General features: G+C 48.4%; 1 protein-coding gene and 1 pseudogene across 1 annotated transcript in view; one reads left to right on the forward strand and one right to left on the reverse strand.

The window, feature by feature from the left end:
• Positions 1–3,115: 3,115 nt before the first annotated feature.
• The window catches only part of TRPM4 (transient receptor potential cation channel subfamily M member 4), a 33,441-nt gene continuing 18,918 nt past the window's right edge, over positions 3,116–17,638 (reverse strand). Inside the window, exons 15-25 of the mRNA XM_056135968.1 lie at positions 16,194–16,306; positions 15,363–15,440; positions 11,090–11,509; positions 9,738–9,870; positions 9,374–9,548; positions 9,068–9,245; positions 4,383–4,576; positions 4,072–4,204; positions 3,826–3,898; positions 3,628–3,733; positions 3,116–3,426 (exon numbers count right to left, since the gene is read on the reverse strand). Of these exons, the coding sequence (XP_055991943.1) occupies positions 3,422–3,426; positions 3,628–3,733; positions 3,826–3,898; positions 4,072–4,204; positions 4,383–4,576; positions 9,068–9,245; positions 9,374–9,548; positions 9,738–9,870; positions 11,090–11,509; positions 15,363–15,440; positions 16,194–16,306 (1,608 nt within the window). The 3' untranslated portion in view covers positions 3,116–3,421. The remainder of the gene's footprint in view (positions 3,427–3,627; positions 3,734–3,825; positions 3,899–4,071; positions 4,205–4,382; positions 4,577–9,067; positions 9,246–9,373; positions 9,549–9,737; positions 9,871–11,089; positions 11,510–15,362; positions 15,441–16,193; positions 16,307–17,638) is intronic.
• LOC130044411 (enhancer of rudimentary homolog) lies at positions 5,450–5,760 on the forward strand (annotated as a pseudogene).

Genomic DNA, 17,638 nt, shown 5'->3' on the forward strand with positions numbered 1-17,638 from the left:
GCCATTATCTACTAATACCTCAAAGGAATCCTAGTCCTTCAGCAGAAAGGTCTCACTGGGAAAGGATTGAGGGCAGATTCATAAAATAATAATGATTTTTCTTTTAAAGCAGATCAAGGGAGGAGGGTGGAGAAATAGTTCAGGGATTAAGGTGCTGGCTTTGCATGCAGCCGTCCCAGTTCAAATCCTGGCTTCTCATATGATCCACTGACCATGAACAGGAGTAGTGCCCCCTCCACCCCCCTCCAAAAAAAAAGAAAAAGAAAAAAGTGTAGATGTATTTTAGGGCAATTCCTCAGTACTATCCATTCGCTTGTTCCATTAGGGGCATTAGGTCTCCAAACTGGCTTACGTGGAGAAATGAAGTAAATTCTCCATCTGGATGACTCCTGTAAGATTTCTACTCACCAGATCTGGAGTTTTCTTGTTAGATATTTCCAACAGGAAATAATATAGATAGAAATTAGTACAAGGGTTTTAGGTAAATGTATTTTGCAAAACTGAGGAGGCAACAGAAACACCCTGTGAGCACAGACACAGCTGCCTGACCAGAAATCAATCCCAGAAGTGGGGAAGATGAAAGAGAATTGAGTTCAAGTTTTGGAGAAATGGGGCTGGAGCGATAGCACAGCGGATAGGGCATTTGCCTTGCACACTGCTGACCCGAGTTGATTCCAGCATCCCATATGGTCCCCGAGCATTGCCAGGAGTAATTCCTGAGTGCAGAGCCAGGAGTAAACCCTGTGCATCGCTGGATGTGATCCAAAAAGGAAAAAAAAAAAAGATTTGGAGAAATGCCTCCCTCTCCCTGCTGGAGCTGAAACCCAAACTAGGAAGGGTTTGAAAGAACTGTGGCACGACCGAGAGTAGGGAAGGAAACCACTGGTGCCATCAGACGTCCAGAAAAGAGCAGTGTCAGTACCTTCCTCTTCCAGTCGCTGGTACCTCTCTCGTGCCCTGTAAGAGCAGAGTGGCAAAGCCAAGGTCCCAGCTCCACAGAACTAGTGGAAGGGCTCATTCAGAGCTGAGAGAGGAAACTTAATAAACCAGGGTAATCGTTTGAGTTCTCAGGGATTTGTGGCATTGGATCATTCTAAATACAGATGAACACTCAGCAACCCATCCAGGTCACCTCACTTTTCGATATGTATTTTCTTATCCATAAAACATAAGGAATATTGGGCTTGAACCATAGTATAGTGGATAGGGCATTTGCCTTGCAAGAGGCAGACTTAGGTTCAATCCTCAGGATTCCATATGGTGCCCTGAGCATTACAGGGAATAATTCCTGAGTGCAGACCTGGAAATAACCCCTGCACATCGCCAGATGTGACAGCCTCCCCCCCCCCAAAAAAAAAGCAGTATTAGTAGCTACCTTCAATTGTTATTATGAAGATTCATAGTTTATGAGAAGCACTTTGCCCAATACCAGACCCAGCACACTCTGTCTGTGTTAGCTGTTGGGATGATTTGGGGGAAATCACAGCTGCGCTCAGGGATTACTCCTGACTCCGTGCTCAGAGTTCACTTGTGGTGGTGCTGAGGATTGGACCAGGGTTAGCTAATTGCCAAGCAAGTACTTCCTCTGCTCCACTCTCTCTCCCCATCTAGTTATTGATCTTCTTATTACTGCCCTTATCAGGACAACTTGGGCTAGTGAGAATGGTCTGATTCAGCACATTCCAGAGCAATCTGATTGCCACGCAACACTTGGCAAAGTTCCAAGTCTACTCCGCACCCAGATTAGAGATGATTGGAGTTGCTCCAATTTGGAAGAAGCCTGTTTGGGTTTTAATGTTTGGATGTGTTGGTTGTTGGTGCTTTTCTTGCAATTTAACTAATAATTGCTGTCAGTACTGCCTTGTCATTACCAGTTTAGTTTGTTATGGGTTGTTTAGTTAAACCGCACGTATAATGATGCATCTCTGCTTCAATTCCATGTGCACGGCCTGCAATTTCCCGCTAATTAGACTCCTTCAAGGCACATATGTAGTTATCGCCTCAAATCTGCAACAACTGTTTCCCTACTGCCAAAGCAGATGTAGACAGTGCCCACCACCCCCTACTCCACAAATAATTTGCTTTTTATCACTGACTTATTTTTCCATTGGAAAATAAAAACTGGGGGGTGGAACAGAGCAGATATTTAGGGTTACTTTTTTAATAAGGGGGGCCACACCCTGCCATGCTCAGAACTTACTCATGACTCTGCATTGAGAGATCACTCCTGGTGGGGCATAGGGGCCCATATGGGCTGCTGGGAATGGACCCAGGACACCCTGCCTACCCTAACCACTGTACTACCGCTCCAGCCCCAGGGTTATTTTCTTGTTCCATTAAAGTGAAGCCATCAACAGAGAGACAGAACAGGCTGTTGAGGTGCTTATCTTGCCTTGACCCCAGTTTGATCTCTGGCACCACATATGGTTCCCTGAGAACCAGTTAGCATGATCCCTGAGCACAGAGTCAGAAATAGCACCTGAGCACCACCTGGTGTGGCCCCAGACTGACCCCCTATACACATACACACACACACACAATTACAGACATCAAACTAAGGAAGATCAGAGGGCCTGGACTTGAATCAGATAGAAATAATGGATTGAGGGCTGGCACAATATTACAGAGGGGAAGGTGTTTGTCTTGCATGCAGCTGACCTGGGTTCAATCCCTGGCACCCCATGTTGTCCCCCAAGCACTGCAGAAGTGGTTCCTGAGTGCGGAGCCAGGAGTAACCCCTAAGTATCGCCAGACATTGCCCAAAAAAGTCAAAAAGTAATAATAATAATAGATTGAGGGCTGGAGCAATAGCACAGTGGGTAGTGTTTGCATTTCATGCAGCTGTCCCAGGTTCAATCCCCAGCATCCCATATAATCCTCTGAACCATGCCAGGAGTGATGTCTGAATGCAGAACCAGAAGTAAACCCTGAGCATTGCTGGGTGTGACCCAAACCGTTTCCCACAAAAAAGAAATAATGGATCAAAAGGAAGACATGGACCCCAATATGGCTCCAAGGCACCAGTAAATCAAACAAGAACCCCAAGAACACTCCCAGCTCCAGCCCCCCTCTCCAAAGTATCAACATACCCCAAGAACCAAAATCCAGACCCGAGTCCTCTCAAATGACTTTATTTCCCCAGTATGGGGAGCTGTGAGTGGGTCTGTGGTTCCTGCACCCCAGACCCCTTATCCCGCCCAGCGGGCTGTTGCAAGGCCTTCAGAGCTGCCATGTGTGGGCTCCAGTGGCTGCTGCTCCCCGCGAGGCTGGTTTGGGGGAGCTTCCTCTCGCACAAGCACAGGGGCACAGAGCCCACCTCCAGGATGAGGCTGCACAGTGCAGGGGTGGAGAACTGGCTGGGCTTGGTCTGGGAGTCAAACCACATTAGATGGAGACAACTCCTGAAGTCCATCAGCAGGGCTCAGTCTGCGGGAGAGAACAGGTGATGGAGGCAGGAAGGGGAAACAGGAAAAAAACGGGGAAGAGACAGAAAGAGGAAAACACCTAAGTCCTGAAGGAAATGAAGACAGAACAGTGGCCAGAGGGAGGGCCAGGAATAGAAACCAGTAACGGCCAGATACAGCCTCGGGTGGGAACAGACACCGCAGATGACCCCTGCATACTGACCTCTGTGCTTCGGAGGGGAAGGGGGAGGCGGCCCCCCTGGGGGCAGCAACGCGGAGCGGCTCAGGGCCTCAGCCACCCAGCCCAAGACACGGCTACAGTGCTGGACCTGCAGACCAAGCGCAGCATCAGGTCACCAGACTGCACCCCCCATGGCTCTACCTCCTCCTTGCGCTCCCTCACTCCCGCTGGGGTGATCACCTCTTGTTCGAGCCCTTTCAGACGCTGCTCATACTCGCGAATTTGTTTCAAATGTTTCAACGCTGTGTCTACCCTAGAAGCCAAAGGCATCAATCAGGCCCGGGTAGGCCATGCACCAGCCTCACCTCCTCCACCTTGCAAGTCCCGCGCTCAGAGCTACGCTGTCCTCCCCCGAGCCTCGAGGGGTGCAGACCCCCCGGCCCTGGATTTTGCAAACCCCGCCCTTTGGACAAACCCTGCACTCACTTCTGCGACGTGCGCTTCAGACGCTCAGAGTCGCTTTCCCGCTTGTCCCGCGCCCGGGCCAGCAGGAAATTCTCCTTCTGCACCGACTCCCAAGTTAACAGCCTCCGCTCAGCTTCCTTGGTAAGGAGGACCCCTGGGGGCGGGGCCGGGAAGTCGGGAACACGCCCCCGAATTGACCACGCCCCCGGCGGCCCAGCCTCTCCACTGACACGCCCTAGGCCCCGCCCTAAGGGCAGTCCCCGCCCACAGCCAGGACAGGCCCCACCCATTAGTGCCCCGACTTTGCTTCGCCCCAGCAGCCCAGCTCTCACGGAAATGGTGGAAGTCGGGGGAGGAAGGCATGTTGGTCCGCCGCCTGCACAAGCGTCGGAAGAGAAGGCGCACATGGGAGATGACGATGAGGGGCGGGGCCAGTGCGGGCCGAGAGTGAAATTCCCGGATGAGGCTGTAGCGCTGCGTCTTCCAGTAGAGATCGCTGTTTCCCTGTACCTTGCCGAAGGTGTGGCTGCGAGAACAGAAGGCAAAAGTCAAGGGTGGTCCCTGTAGAGTAGGTGGGTTTTAAGTAAGTTGGGGGCAAGAAGCCAAGGGCAGGTGTCAGGTGATACCGATTGGGCCTCTAAGGCAGCAGGTTATAATACAGAATAGATATAAAGTGAATAAGAAGTTCAGAGGGTCAAACGTTGGGTGTTGGAAGTCATGTAAGTCAAGTGGGGCTGTGTTGTACTCATTAGAAGAAAGGTTAAATTCTGGCCCAAAAGTCAGCCAGTACACGAGGAGAATTCGAAATTGAAATCGAGACATTGCCACAGCACTGACCTTACAGAGAGAAAATTATAAGCAAAGAGTATCAACAACTGGTTATATTCTACCAATTGAGATAACCCAGATGAGATGTAAAAATTCCTGGCTAAATGTAAATGCCCTGAACTGACACAGGAAGAAATAGAAAACCTCAAAAGACCTACAACAAGAGATTGAGTCATTAAAAAAAACTAAATAAAATTCAGGGCCAGATAACTTCACTACCAATATCAAGCAATTAAAGAAAACTAGTATTTCTCAAATTCTTCTTAAATTTGATTACTTCTTGACCATTTGATTAAGCCAACATCACCCTATCAGAGACAAAGATATCACGTGAAAAGAAAGTGGCATATCTATACCTGTATGCAACTCCATAACAAAATACTAGGAACTTTTAAGATTTATTCCAGGACCTCAATAGTTCAACATAAAAAAAAGTCAGTGTAATACATGATATTAACAGCAAGAACAAAAAAAGTGGCTCCTCTCCCAGGGATTGGCTGTTGGTGGCCTTGCGGCTCTTAGCTCAATGGTGGAGATGTGGGCAGTGGTTTCATTGAAAGAGTTTGGTGCCATGTCTCATACCATTTTACTAGTACAGCTCATCAAGAGGCCAAAAGGCAAAACTTATGCTGACTATAAATATGTAAATGAATGTATAGAAGGTGTTTGCAAAATGTACAAAGAACATCTGAAGAGAATAAACCTCAACAGTCCCTACATCACATATGATATCAGTTGTCTGATTTTATTGATGATCTGGCAGACCTTAGCTGCCTTGTTTATGGAGCTGATATCCAAACATACCAGTCTTACAACAAAGACTGGATTAAAGAGAAGATCTATGTGCTTCTTCATAGGCAGAGCGGGCCAGAAAATAATTGAGCTGGAAGCATTCGGGGGATGGAGGTAGACTTGGAATATATGTGTGTACAGCAAACTCTAGTGGATGTTTTGTATTCTAATAAGCCTGTTTCCATTTGGTGCACTCTAGCCAGGGTTGAATGTATTAAATGAAATACGACAATCTTGTTCAATCTGAAAATCCCCATTGCCTCCTTCCCTCTCCCTACCTCCTGTTTTTTTTTTTACTTAAAATATTTTCATTATGTTTTTGATGGAGGTTATTCTTTGTCAGTTATTGGTTTCAGCCCTTCAAACTATTCGTTTCCACTTTTTTTTTCCTTTCCACTTTAATAGTACTCACTATACTAACCATTCTTCAGGATCAGATGCGGGGTAGGTGATGACACAAGATAAAATCTTAGTGAAAGACAAATAAATATTCTTTAGTTATATTTTTTAGAAAAGACAATCTCTGGCCAGAGTAATAGTATAGCAGGTAGGGCATTTGCCTTAAATGCAGCTTACCCAAGTTTGATCCCTGGCAGCCCATTGGTCCCGCTGTGCCCAGGAGTAATTCCTGAGTGCAGAGCCAGGAGTAAGCCCAGAGCACTGCCAGTTGTCTCACACACACACACACACACACACACACACACACACACACACACACAGATCATCTAATCTCAACTGACATAGAGGCACAGAAAACTTACTTGAAAAATATCAACACCCTTTCATGCTTAAAAACCGAAAAATACTCAAGGACTAAGGATGCATGTCTTAGCTTAAACAGCAAACTACATGTCCTGCATGTGTGAGATCTGCATTAAATCTCTGACACCAGCATGAAAGAGAGCCAGAAAGACAAAAACCTCAGGAAATAGAAATAGAAGAATATTCAATCAAAATGATACAGAGTACTTATGAAGAAAGTCCACAGGCAACAACATACCTAGGGATGAAAAGCTGAAAGCTTCCTCCTAAAATAAGGAATGAGACATAAATGGCCACTTTCACCACTGCTATTGTCATTGTATCAGATTTCTAGATGGAGGGAGGAAAGGAAAAGAGAAGGAGGGAGTAAGGGGCATTCAAATTGGAAAAGATGACGTGATCTGACATGGAACCCAGAGAAGGCAGTGATCATAAATGAATCCTGCAGATTGCAGGGTACAAGATCAAGAAGTGCATGATCCCCCAAGCACTCCCGGTAGCAAGCCCCAACCACTCCTGGGAGTAGTGTCAGAGTACTACCAAACTACAAAAACTGTGAAGCCCAAACTACAAGAATATTTAAATAAATGCAAACATGAGTATGAAGATTTAAAATTGTTGAGACAAAAATGCCACCCAGAAACTATCTACAAATCTAACGCGCTGTCTATCAACTTCCCACCGACCTTTTGCAGAGTGAAAAAGCTGATCCTTAAATTCAAATGGAATTGCATGAGATCCTAAACAACAAAAGCAATCTTGAAAAACAACAATGGGGAACTGAAGCTATAGTAACAGTGGGTAGGGCTTTTGCCTTGCATGTGGCCAACCCAGGTTCAATCCATGGCATCCCATATGATCTCCTGAGCACCCAGGCGCCAGGGATTGAACAAAACAAACAAAACTGAAAAAGAACAATGGTGAAGGATAAACACTTTCCGATTTCAAATTTTGTTCTAAAGTCAAGCACTGCCGGTATAGCCCACAAAGAAAACAAATACTACAAGCAAATAAATAAAAGAAAGGTAAACTGAACTTGAACAAAATTTAAAACGTTGGTGCATAAAAGGAATTTTTGTTTTATTCAATCAGCTTAATTGCGGAATAAATAGCAGTATTCCTACATTTTAAAAAAGTGATTTTTTTGTTTTTAGGAGCACCCCTGGCAATGCTCAGGGTTTACTCCTGGCTCTGGGACTCACGGATCACTCCTGACAGTGCTCAGGGGACCCTATGGAGTCTTGGAGATGGAACCAGAGTTGGCTATTCACAAGACAAGCACTCTATCTGCTGTACTATCCACTTCAGTTCCACCAAGGATATTATTAAGAAAAAGAAAAGAAAACCCACAGAATGAGAGAAAATCATCTACCATCAGAAGTTGGTATTGAGAATATACATAAAGATGCTATGGGGAAGAGGAGGTGGTGGAAATAGTTAAAAGGTGGAATCCCTGGAACCACATGGTACCTTAGAAGGAACAAAAGCAACCCCTGGGCACCCAAAACCAACAACCAAACCAACAAATTAGAATTTCAATCATTCAACAACAAAGTGACAAAGAATTCAATATGAAAATGGGCAGTGGAAGGGCCAGAGAGATAGTAGAGGGGATAAGAAGCTTACCTGGGGTTCTATTCCTGGCACCACACCTGGTCCCCCAAGTGCCACCAGGAGTGACCCCTGAGCACTGCCAGGTATATCCTCCACTCCCCAAAAAATAGAAGATTAAATAAAATGGACAGTGGATTTTAACAGACATCTCTCCAAAGAAGATGCACAAATAGTCAACAAGTACATAGAAAGATGCTAAGCATTATTAGTCGTTAGGGAAATTCAAATAAAAACCACAATGAAATACCAATTCATACCCACTAGACTGGAGATAATATTTGATTAAGGAAAATTAAAAACTATTGGCAAGGATGTGGAGAAATTGGAACTCCCATATATTGCTTGTGGAAACATAAAAGCAGGCAGAAAACACTTTGGCAGCTCCTCAAAAACCTGACATTGCATCTCTGTGTGACCCAGAATGTGCACTTTTGGGATAGAAACATATCCCAAAGAAATAAAAACAGACAAAACCAGGAGCCAGAGCAAGAGTATAGCAGGTACAGTGCCTGCCTTGTATATGGTCAATCAGGTTTGATTCCCAGCACTCCATATGATCCCCTGAACCCACCAGGAGTAATTTCTGAGTGTAGAGCTAGGAATAACCCTTGAGCATCTCTGGCTATAGCAAAAAAAAAAAAAAAATATGCATAGCCATACTAGAGCTTATTGGTTGATCCCCGTTCTATGCCTGGCACCACTTATGGACACCCAAACACCATCAGGAGTGACCTCTGAGCCACACCAGGTAAGATCCCAAAACAACAACAGGCTGGAGAGATAGCACACTACCAACCTGGGTTGAATCCTGGGCATACCATATAGTCTCCCGAGTTCACCAGGAGTGATTCCTTAATGCAGAGCCAGGAATAACCCCTGAGCACTGCTGGGTGAGCTCTCCCCCTCCCCCAAACAACAACAAAGAATCTTGTGCGGGAGAAGGGTCAGGACGGGATCAAGAGTCATACGAACGTCAAAAGTCACGCCGAACAGAATTGATCTCAGAATCTTAAGGCCTCACCTGAACATGGCAATGAGTAAATTGAGCAGCAGGATGTTGGCCACGAGCAGGAAGACGATGAGGAGGAGCACTACTAGCCAGTTGGCATAAGAGGAGACACAGGAGCCTGCCTGGACCCCCTTTGGGAGTGCCCAAAATCCTGGGTCTGAGGAGCAGTTGACATGGTCCATTAAGGCCGCTGTGAACGGAGACAGGGATTCAGCAGAGATCCAGAGAGGGGCAGAGACGCAATAAGGCAGGTTCAGGGACTCAGAACAAGAGGTGCAGAGACCCAGGGACAGGGTCAGAGGGGCTCATCCTCCTCACCGTCCATCTCCTCCTGGGGGATCTGCCCAAAGATTTGTAGGTACGGTCGATAGAAGACGCGGCGCAGGATGCTGGGGAGATCACGGTCCCGAGGCCGAAGGAGCCCCTCCGTGGCTACCCCGTAAGCAACTAGCCACACGCCCAGGAAGAAGAGGAAGAAGAAGACATCCTTCATCTGCAGGAGACATCCTTCGTCTTCATCTGCGTGAGAACCCTCCTGGCCCCTCCCTTCCCTGGCTTGTTCCAACCCCTCTCGCTAAGCCCCGCCCTCCCCGCCTGACCACGCCCTTTCCCGACTTGTTCCCACCCTTCCTGCTAAGCCCCGCCCTTCCCTGGCCTGGCCCCACCCCGCTCCGCCCCTCACCATCTTGTTCACAATGACGATCTTGGGTCCCAGTTGCTTGTTGACTGTAAAGATGTGCAGCAGTCGCAGTGTGAAGACCATGAAGTCCAGGCAGAGGACAGTACGACCCAGGTCATACAGACCCGGGGTTAGCCTGGGATGCGAACACGCAAAGGGGTCATAGGTCACGGAATGCCAAGGGAAACGGGTTCTCCCAGCATCAGATGTCCGGGTTCGCTCAGTGCCAAACCGACACCCGTTAGCTCCTGCTTGGATAGACGATGATCGGAGCACAAGGCTACCAGGTGCTCACATTCTCAAGTTGAAAAACCTGCTGGAATATTCCAACAGCCTGTAGTACTGCACTGTCCTCCCGTTGTTCATCGATTTGCTCCAGCGGGCCCAGTAACGTCTCCATTGTGAGACTTGTTGTTACTGTGTTTGGCATATCGAATACATCATGGGGAGCTTGCCAGGCTTTGCCGTGCAGGCGAGATACTCTCGGTAGCTTGCCGGGTTCGGAGGAATCAAACACCGGTTGGCCCGACAGACCACGCGCCTGCAAGGAAAACGCCCTTCCGCTGTGCTATCGCTCCACCCCTGTGCTATCACTCTACCCTCTAACAGCCTATGAAAGGTAAAATACAGAGTTCCAGCAAAGCTAATGGGCAGAAGAAAATACGACCTAACTAGGAAAACAGAATATGCTCCTCAATTCACGGAAAAAGAGACAGAGAGGAGCCCACGATATAGCAATATAGCAACCCATATGATGGAAATAAAATTTCTCCCTGGGGCCAGGGAGAGTACAGTGGGTAGAGCAATTGCCTTACACGGGACTGACCAGGGTCCCCAGCACCCAAGATGGGCCCCTGAGCCCTACCAGGGCTGATCCCTGAGTGCAGAGCCAAGAAAAAGCCCTGAGCACTGCTAAGCCAAAAAAAAAAAAAAGAAAAAGAAAAAAATTCTGTTTTTGTTTCATCATGAATTCTTTGTTTTTTCATCTTGAGGTGCTACCAGAGATGGGACCATGCATGCACTCCGGTCTATTTATGAATGTTTTAACTCTAGATAAGGTAAAAATAGAGACCAGAAGCTGGAGAGCTAGTGCTGGGGGGAAGACACTTTGGGGACTGTGGGGCTCTCATCTGAACCCTAATGTGGATATCCGTTTGGGAAGACACTGGACACTGCCCCAGTTCTGCACCATGGGGACATGGTGCTTTCTATCAGTGTTGCTGTCTGAAGAGTAGGGACAGAACCCTCTGCCCACCAGAAAGGCCCAAAATAGAGGTTCCCCCCACAGCCATTCCCAAGGGCTGGAGGGGTTAAAAGTCACCAAGATGGGGGATCAGGTATCAGGGGTTACTCACCGGCAGCCTACGCCCAGGAGGAAGCAGGTGAGGGCCACCAAGTCACACTGGTTCCACGTGTCACTGAGGTAGAGATGTAGGCGGTGGCGTAGTGGGGCCCGGCCGGGACTGTGGCCCGGCCCACGGGAGGCCAGGTTGCCCCAGCCACCCCCCAGCCCCTGGCGGAACTCCTCACAGAGCAGTGTGAAGGCCCAGAAGTAGAGCAGCAGCTCCAGGGCCCCTGGGGGCTCAGGCCCAAAGTCTATGAGCAGCACCCGGGCGAAGAGCAGCAGGAAGAGGAGGTAGCTGACCACGTTGCCCATGAAGGCCGTCACGGGGGCCCCCCAGAACTGGGACCAGCAGCGCAGGCGTGGGGAGTAGCCTCTGCGTCTGGATGGCTGTAACACCCCCAAAGTCGTCTTCTCTGGGGCGTCAGGCGGCCTAGGGGAAAAGAGGGAGAGGGGAGGGCTCAGCCTGACCTCTAAGCCTGGCTCTCAGCCTGATTATGACATTAGTGCTGTCTGCCTCCTTCATCCCCCTGATTCTGCTTCGTTCGGGGCCACACCTGGCAGTGCAGATGGGGCCATTTTGCTCTGTACTCAGGTATGACCCTTGGTGGTGTTGGGGACCCTCTACAGTGTTGGGGATGAACCAAGATCTACTGTATGCAAGACAAGTGCCTTCTCTCCCCGTAATCTGACCCCGATCTCTCCACACCATCTCCTGACTTTATTTTGGGGTTCCAGGTTCAGGGTTTACTACTGGCTCTGTGCTCAAGGATCACTCCTGGTGGTTATGGGAAACATGCAGTGCTGGGGATCGAACCTGAATTGGCTATATTCAAGAAAGCATTTTACTCACTGTAAAATTTTGCTCGCTCTCTCTGGCCATCTCTTTGACTTTTGATCCCCTGTTCTTTTTTTTTTTTTTTTTTTTGGCTTCTGGGTCAAGTAATAGCACAGCGGTAGGGCGTTTGCTTTGCGCGCAGCCAGCCCGACCGAGCCAGGTTCGATTCCTCCGTCCCTCTCAGAGAGCCTGGCAAGCTACCGAAAGTATTTAATATGCCAAACACAGTAACAAGAAGTCTCACAATGGAGATGTTACTGGGCCCGCTCGAGCAAATCGATGAACAATGGGAGGACAGTGTTTGTTTGTTTTGTTGGGTGACACCCGACGATGCACAGGGTTTACTCCTGGCTCTGCACTCAGGAATTACTCCTGGTGGTGCTCAGGGGACCCTATGGGGTGCTGGGAATAGAACCTGGGTTGGCCAAGTGCAAGGCAAATGCCCTACCTGCTGTGCTATCGCTCCAGTCCCCTGATCCCGTTTCTAACCTCAGAAATCCCTTCCCCTTAGGACTACTGACCTGAGAAAAGGGGTCCCTCATGCGCTGTTATTGGGAGAATAAATTGGTGCAGCTGCTTCAGGGGAGCCAGTGTGAAATTGTCTTGGGGAGCTTAGCACAGAACTCCCATAGAATCCAGGAAGCCCACCTCTGGACTTGGATCCGAAGAACAAGAAAACTCCCAGGGAGAGTGCCCCAGGTCTCCGATGTTGAATGCAGCACCACTCCCTGCAGCTAAGATATGAAAACAGCCCCAGTGCCTGCTGAGAGACCCCAGTTAAGGAATAGGCAATTTATGGGCAATGTGGAATTTAGCTCTAAAAAGGAAGAGATAGGGCACAGCAGATAGGGCCTTGCACGAGGCTGACCCAGGTTTGAATCCCAGCATCCCATATGGTCCCCTGAGCACCGCCAAGAGTAATTCCTGAGTGCAGAGCCAGGAGTAATCCCTGAGCATCGCCGGGAGTGACCCAAAAACAAAACATAACAAACAAAAAATAATAAAAAATAAAATAAAAAAGGAAGAGATGAAAGTGTGCCATTTTTAGCCAAATGGAAGGAACTCAAAGAGACTGTATGAAACAAAATAAATCAGAAGAAAAAAAGAGAAGTAGTGGATGATTCCACCCCAGTGGGCAACATAAGAAAATGAAGCAGACGGAGCAGACAAAATAACAGCAAATAAACCAGTGGAAGAGGAGAGAGAGCTCCACTGGCTGGGGCACAGGCTCTGAATGTGGGAGTCGAACGAAGATTCCAGAAAGCACTTGATCCCAGCACTGCCTGGAGTAACCCCAAGCACAGCATTCTGAATAGCTTAAAAAAGAAAGGAGGGAGGGAAGGGGGAGAGAGGGAGGGAGGGAGGGAGGAGGAAGGAATCTCTAACGCTTTTTTCTCCAATCCCTCTTCTTCACAACCTCTCAGCCTCTGGCTCCCTGACTTCCATTTTTCCACCATGACCTCTGACCCCCTCACATTCCTGTACTTGACTCCTGAGGTAATCACGCAGTCCCTGAATATGAAGCTTAGACCCACACACTCAGGGATCTGATTATCCGGCCTAATTTTCTCAGATACCAGTACCTGCTCTCTGGCCAGGCAGTCATATTTGGTGTCAGAAATTTTGCCTGTGGTGGGCAAAAAAACAATGCAGCTCCCCAACTGGAATCTGACATCTTGAATCTGCGCACAGGATTCCTGGCATTGCCCCCATGACCACCAGCCTCCCAGGTGGCTCTCCATAACAGTCACAAGAACAAACTGAAGACCAAGAATATCTGGGGTTCACCCAAGTCGCCGCCCACGAGTGGCCTCTCTGGCTCCTCATCAAGCTGCTTAACTGCCATGAGTCCCAGAGACTCAGAAACAAATCTTTGAACCCAGCAGCTTCTGGCAGAAATGCGTCCAGTCCCCACAGTAGGTTAGAGGCTCCAGGCCACCCCAGGTGGGAATAGGTTTCGTGCCTTGGCATGTTCCTCCTGGCGGCTCGCTGGCCGCCATCCTCCAGAGGCCATTGGACAGTCAGGTTTCGGCCCACAGTGATGAGACACGCGGGGCTTCACGGGATGGGGGTGGAGTCAGCCCTTTCCTCCTCCCCCACCAACGAGACCCCCAAGTCACCGCCCACGAACGGCCTCTCTGGCTCCTGATCAAGCTGCTTAATGGCCATGATCCCACTCAGGAACAAATCTCGGAACCCAGCAGGTTTTGGCAGAAATCCCTCCAGATTTAATTGCTAAAATTTCAGAATTCCAAAATTGCACGACCACTACTGCGGCTGCGCAACATCATATGTTGTTCATAATCAGCAATAGAGAACAAATTGTCTATTGTTGCCTTTTCGGCAGATCTGAGTGTTGGAGTAAAATCACAAATAACAATGGTGGGTCTGGGGTCAAAATATTGAATGAAATCAAAGTAGACAGAGAGTAATGTGGAAATCATCTGCCCCACAGGTAGGGGGAGGGTGTGGGATGGGGCGTATACTGGGGTTTTTGGTGGTGGAAAATGGGCACTGCTGAAGGGACAGGTGTTTCATCATTGTATGACTGAGATTTAAACCCAAAAGCTTTTTAACTGTTCTCACGGTGATTCAATAAATAAATTTATTAAAAAAAAAAAAAGAATGTCTGGGATTCAAATCCCAGCCTGACCACTTACCAAGTTCCGAATCTGAGGCCAAGGAGGTAACGCCTCAGTTATTTCATCTGTAAAATGGGGATAATCATGGACTCTCTTGCCAAGCATTGTTAAGAGAATTAAATGAAAAGTGGAAAACTGGAAAGTGTCAATTTTCCAGTACCTCAATTACCATCTTGGTCTCACATATTTGAGAAATCATGAAATGAGGGCACCACATGAAGCCTAACACTGGAACCTCCTTTCATCGGTCCAAGTTTTAGTCTTTGTTTTCTCCTATCTTGATAAATATTTTGTATTTTCTGTGTGCTGTCTCCAAGAAATTATGTTGACATACATATTTAAGTTTGACTGGTCTTATGCGGTATGCAAGTTTTACAGACTTCTGAAACTGGAAGTTCGTACTTGTAACAGTCACCATAAAAAAATTTTTTTTCTCCTTAGAGAATGAGGGTAAACACCCCTACTTTATCTCATAATGAGAGATAAATAAAAGGCCCCAGACAGCTCTATAGGGATTAAGGAACATCTGCCGGCCTGGGTTTCAAGTCTCCGGCACCACATGTGGTCCCCCAAGCACGGAGCCAGCCCCTGAGCACCACCTGGTGTGGCCCCAAGCCCACCCACACCCCAAAAAGAGAAGCAAATGGATTCCCAAGGAGGCCCTCCTTAGTGGCAAAACCAAGAGTTGAGCATTTTGGAAACGTCTTCGGTTTTCAGAAACCATGTTTATTGAGGCCCACTGGACCTGCAGCTGGCTCCCAACTTCTCGTGCTCTCGAGTCACCCAGGGACCTTCCATAGACTCACCCCACAGGCCCTTCCCCGTTGATGCCCTTGTCCACGTCAAACTCCAGGTCCTTCTGTGTGGACTCCTCTTCTGACTTCCTGTACGTTGGGATCAGAGTGAGAAACAGAATGAACTCTCTCTCTCTCTCTCTCTCTCTCTCTCTCTCGCACACACACACACACACACACACACACACACACACACACACGCACGCACACACACACACACACAGGGTCTGGCAATGGTCCAGTGACTTGGTGCCCTCCTTGCCAACATGAGACCATGAGTCCAATCCAGGATACAAGAGGATGTGCTGAGCTTGATCCTGGCGGCTCTGCTCTCTGTGCTCCGCAAACCACAAGTGATGTCTAGTCATGCCACGGCTAGGTGTATCAGCACAAAGTGCAGTCTCCAACAAGCACCCCCAAGAAAACATGGACAAAGGACCACAGCCGGGAAGTAGGACTCCCTCCCCTCCAAAAGCATGCACGTGAGCACCAAAAACACCCTAGGTGAGCTATACCAGAATGTGCGAAAGTGCCCCTAGCCAGAGTGTACCACAGCAAACACCATAGCTGAGAATGCAAACACCACACCCTGCTGTGAGATCCCCAGCAGGCAACACCAAAGCATGACAGGGACCAAGTGTGCAGACTCAGGCATCACAAGAAGGAAAGGGAGGGGGGCTCTTCCCCCAGAGTCATGGCCAATAGGTAGCAGAATCAGGAGATCCCCAGAGAACACCCCAAAAAGCTCACCCCAAGAACGTGCAGGAGCAACACCAAGTAGAAAGAGCCAAAAGGAGAAGCTGAGCACCCGCTCCTGACCAAGCTAACTCCCAGGGGACTGACCTGAAGGTGATGAGGTTGGTGTAGATGAGTGGGGGACAAAAGAAGGCGAGAACCAGGGCCCAGATGGGGGTGCTGCTGTCCATCTCCCCCCACCACTTCTGTGTCAGCAGAGACTGTGGGGTGCAGGGATAATTAGGAGCCTGAGTCTCCCCAGGGACCCTTTCCGAAGACCCCAGACAAGGATTCAAGTCCCACTGCAGAGCACAGAGCAAGTGCTCAATGTTAGGGTGGGGATTAGGCCCAACAGCTGAGCACACCCGGTGTGGACAAGGAGAGTTCCACAGTCAACATTACTAAGAGAAAGAGTGGGAACTCTGTGGAGTATTTCCACAGATTAGTTCTACCTCCCACTATACCTCCAGGGACACAGATTTCAGTCTTTTCTCCTCTTCCACCAATGATACACTCAGGGAGGTTAAAGAAGGAGCCCAGTTTGGAATCCATGAGTTTTTGCCACTGGGTCATCATTTGACATATCAACCCCACAGGTGAGGGTGGACTTCCTGGTGTGGTAAACTGGACTTCCTTCTGGGTGGATGGAACTTCTTATTAGGCAGATGGGACTTTCTGTCCTGCCAGGTATGAGAATGCAGTGAGGAGGCACGTGGGGCCTCATGGGATGGGGTGGTGGAACCAGTCCTGCTCCCCGCCCTGACAAGGCCCTGAGTTGCCGCCCACGAATGCATCCTCCGGCTCCTGAACGACCATGATCCCAGAGGCACGCAAACCAATCTCAGAACCCAGCAGTTTTTGGCAGTAATCTCTCCAGACTTATTACTAAAATATCAGAAATCCAAAATCACGTGGCCATGATACGACATCATATGCTCTTCATAATCAGCAACAGAAAACAAATTATCTAATGATGTCTTTTTGGCAGGTCTGATTGTTGGGGAGAATTTCAAATAATAACGGTGGGTCTTCTGTCGTAATATTGAATGTGATCAACGTAGAGAGAGAGTAAAGTAGAAATCTGCCACACGGGCAGAGGGAGGGGTGGGAGGGGGGCTATACTGGGGTTCTTGGTGGTGGAAAATGTGCACTGGTGAAGGGATGGATGTTTGATCATTGTATGACCAACTGAGACTTAAACTGAAAGGCTTTGTGGCTGTTCTCACAGTGATTCAATAAATAAATTTTTTTTAAAAAATGGGACTTCCTGTCCTGAAGGAGCCACTCAGAGCCTCTATCAGGGTGCTGGGAAAGTTTACAAATGCTCAGGAGGCAGGAGAGTTTCTGGGGAACGAGCAGGAAATAATTTCCTGTAGGAAGGGAGGGGTTTCCTAAGCCAGAGTCCTAATAGAGCGAAGGGAATGATTCGATGACGTCATTCGAATTGTGCAATGAGGGACCTGGGAAGGAAATGGGGAGGGATATGGTCCAGACCTCTTAAGGAAGAGACACTTGGCAGTGATGAGTTGGGGAGACATCTTCTGGAAGTACAG

The sequence above is a fragment of the Sorex fumeus genome, unplaced genomic scaffold, assembly GCF_029834395.1.
Source record: "Sorex fumeus unplaced genomic scaffold, SorFum_2.1 ptg000122l, whole genome shotgun sequence".
NCBI classification, from domain to species: Eukaryota; Metazoa; Chordata; class Mammalia; order Eulipotyphla; family Soricidae; genus Sorex; species Sorex fumeus.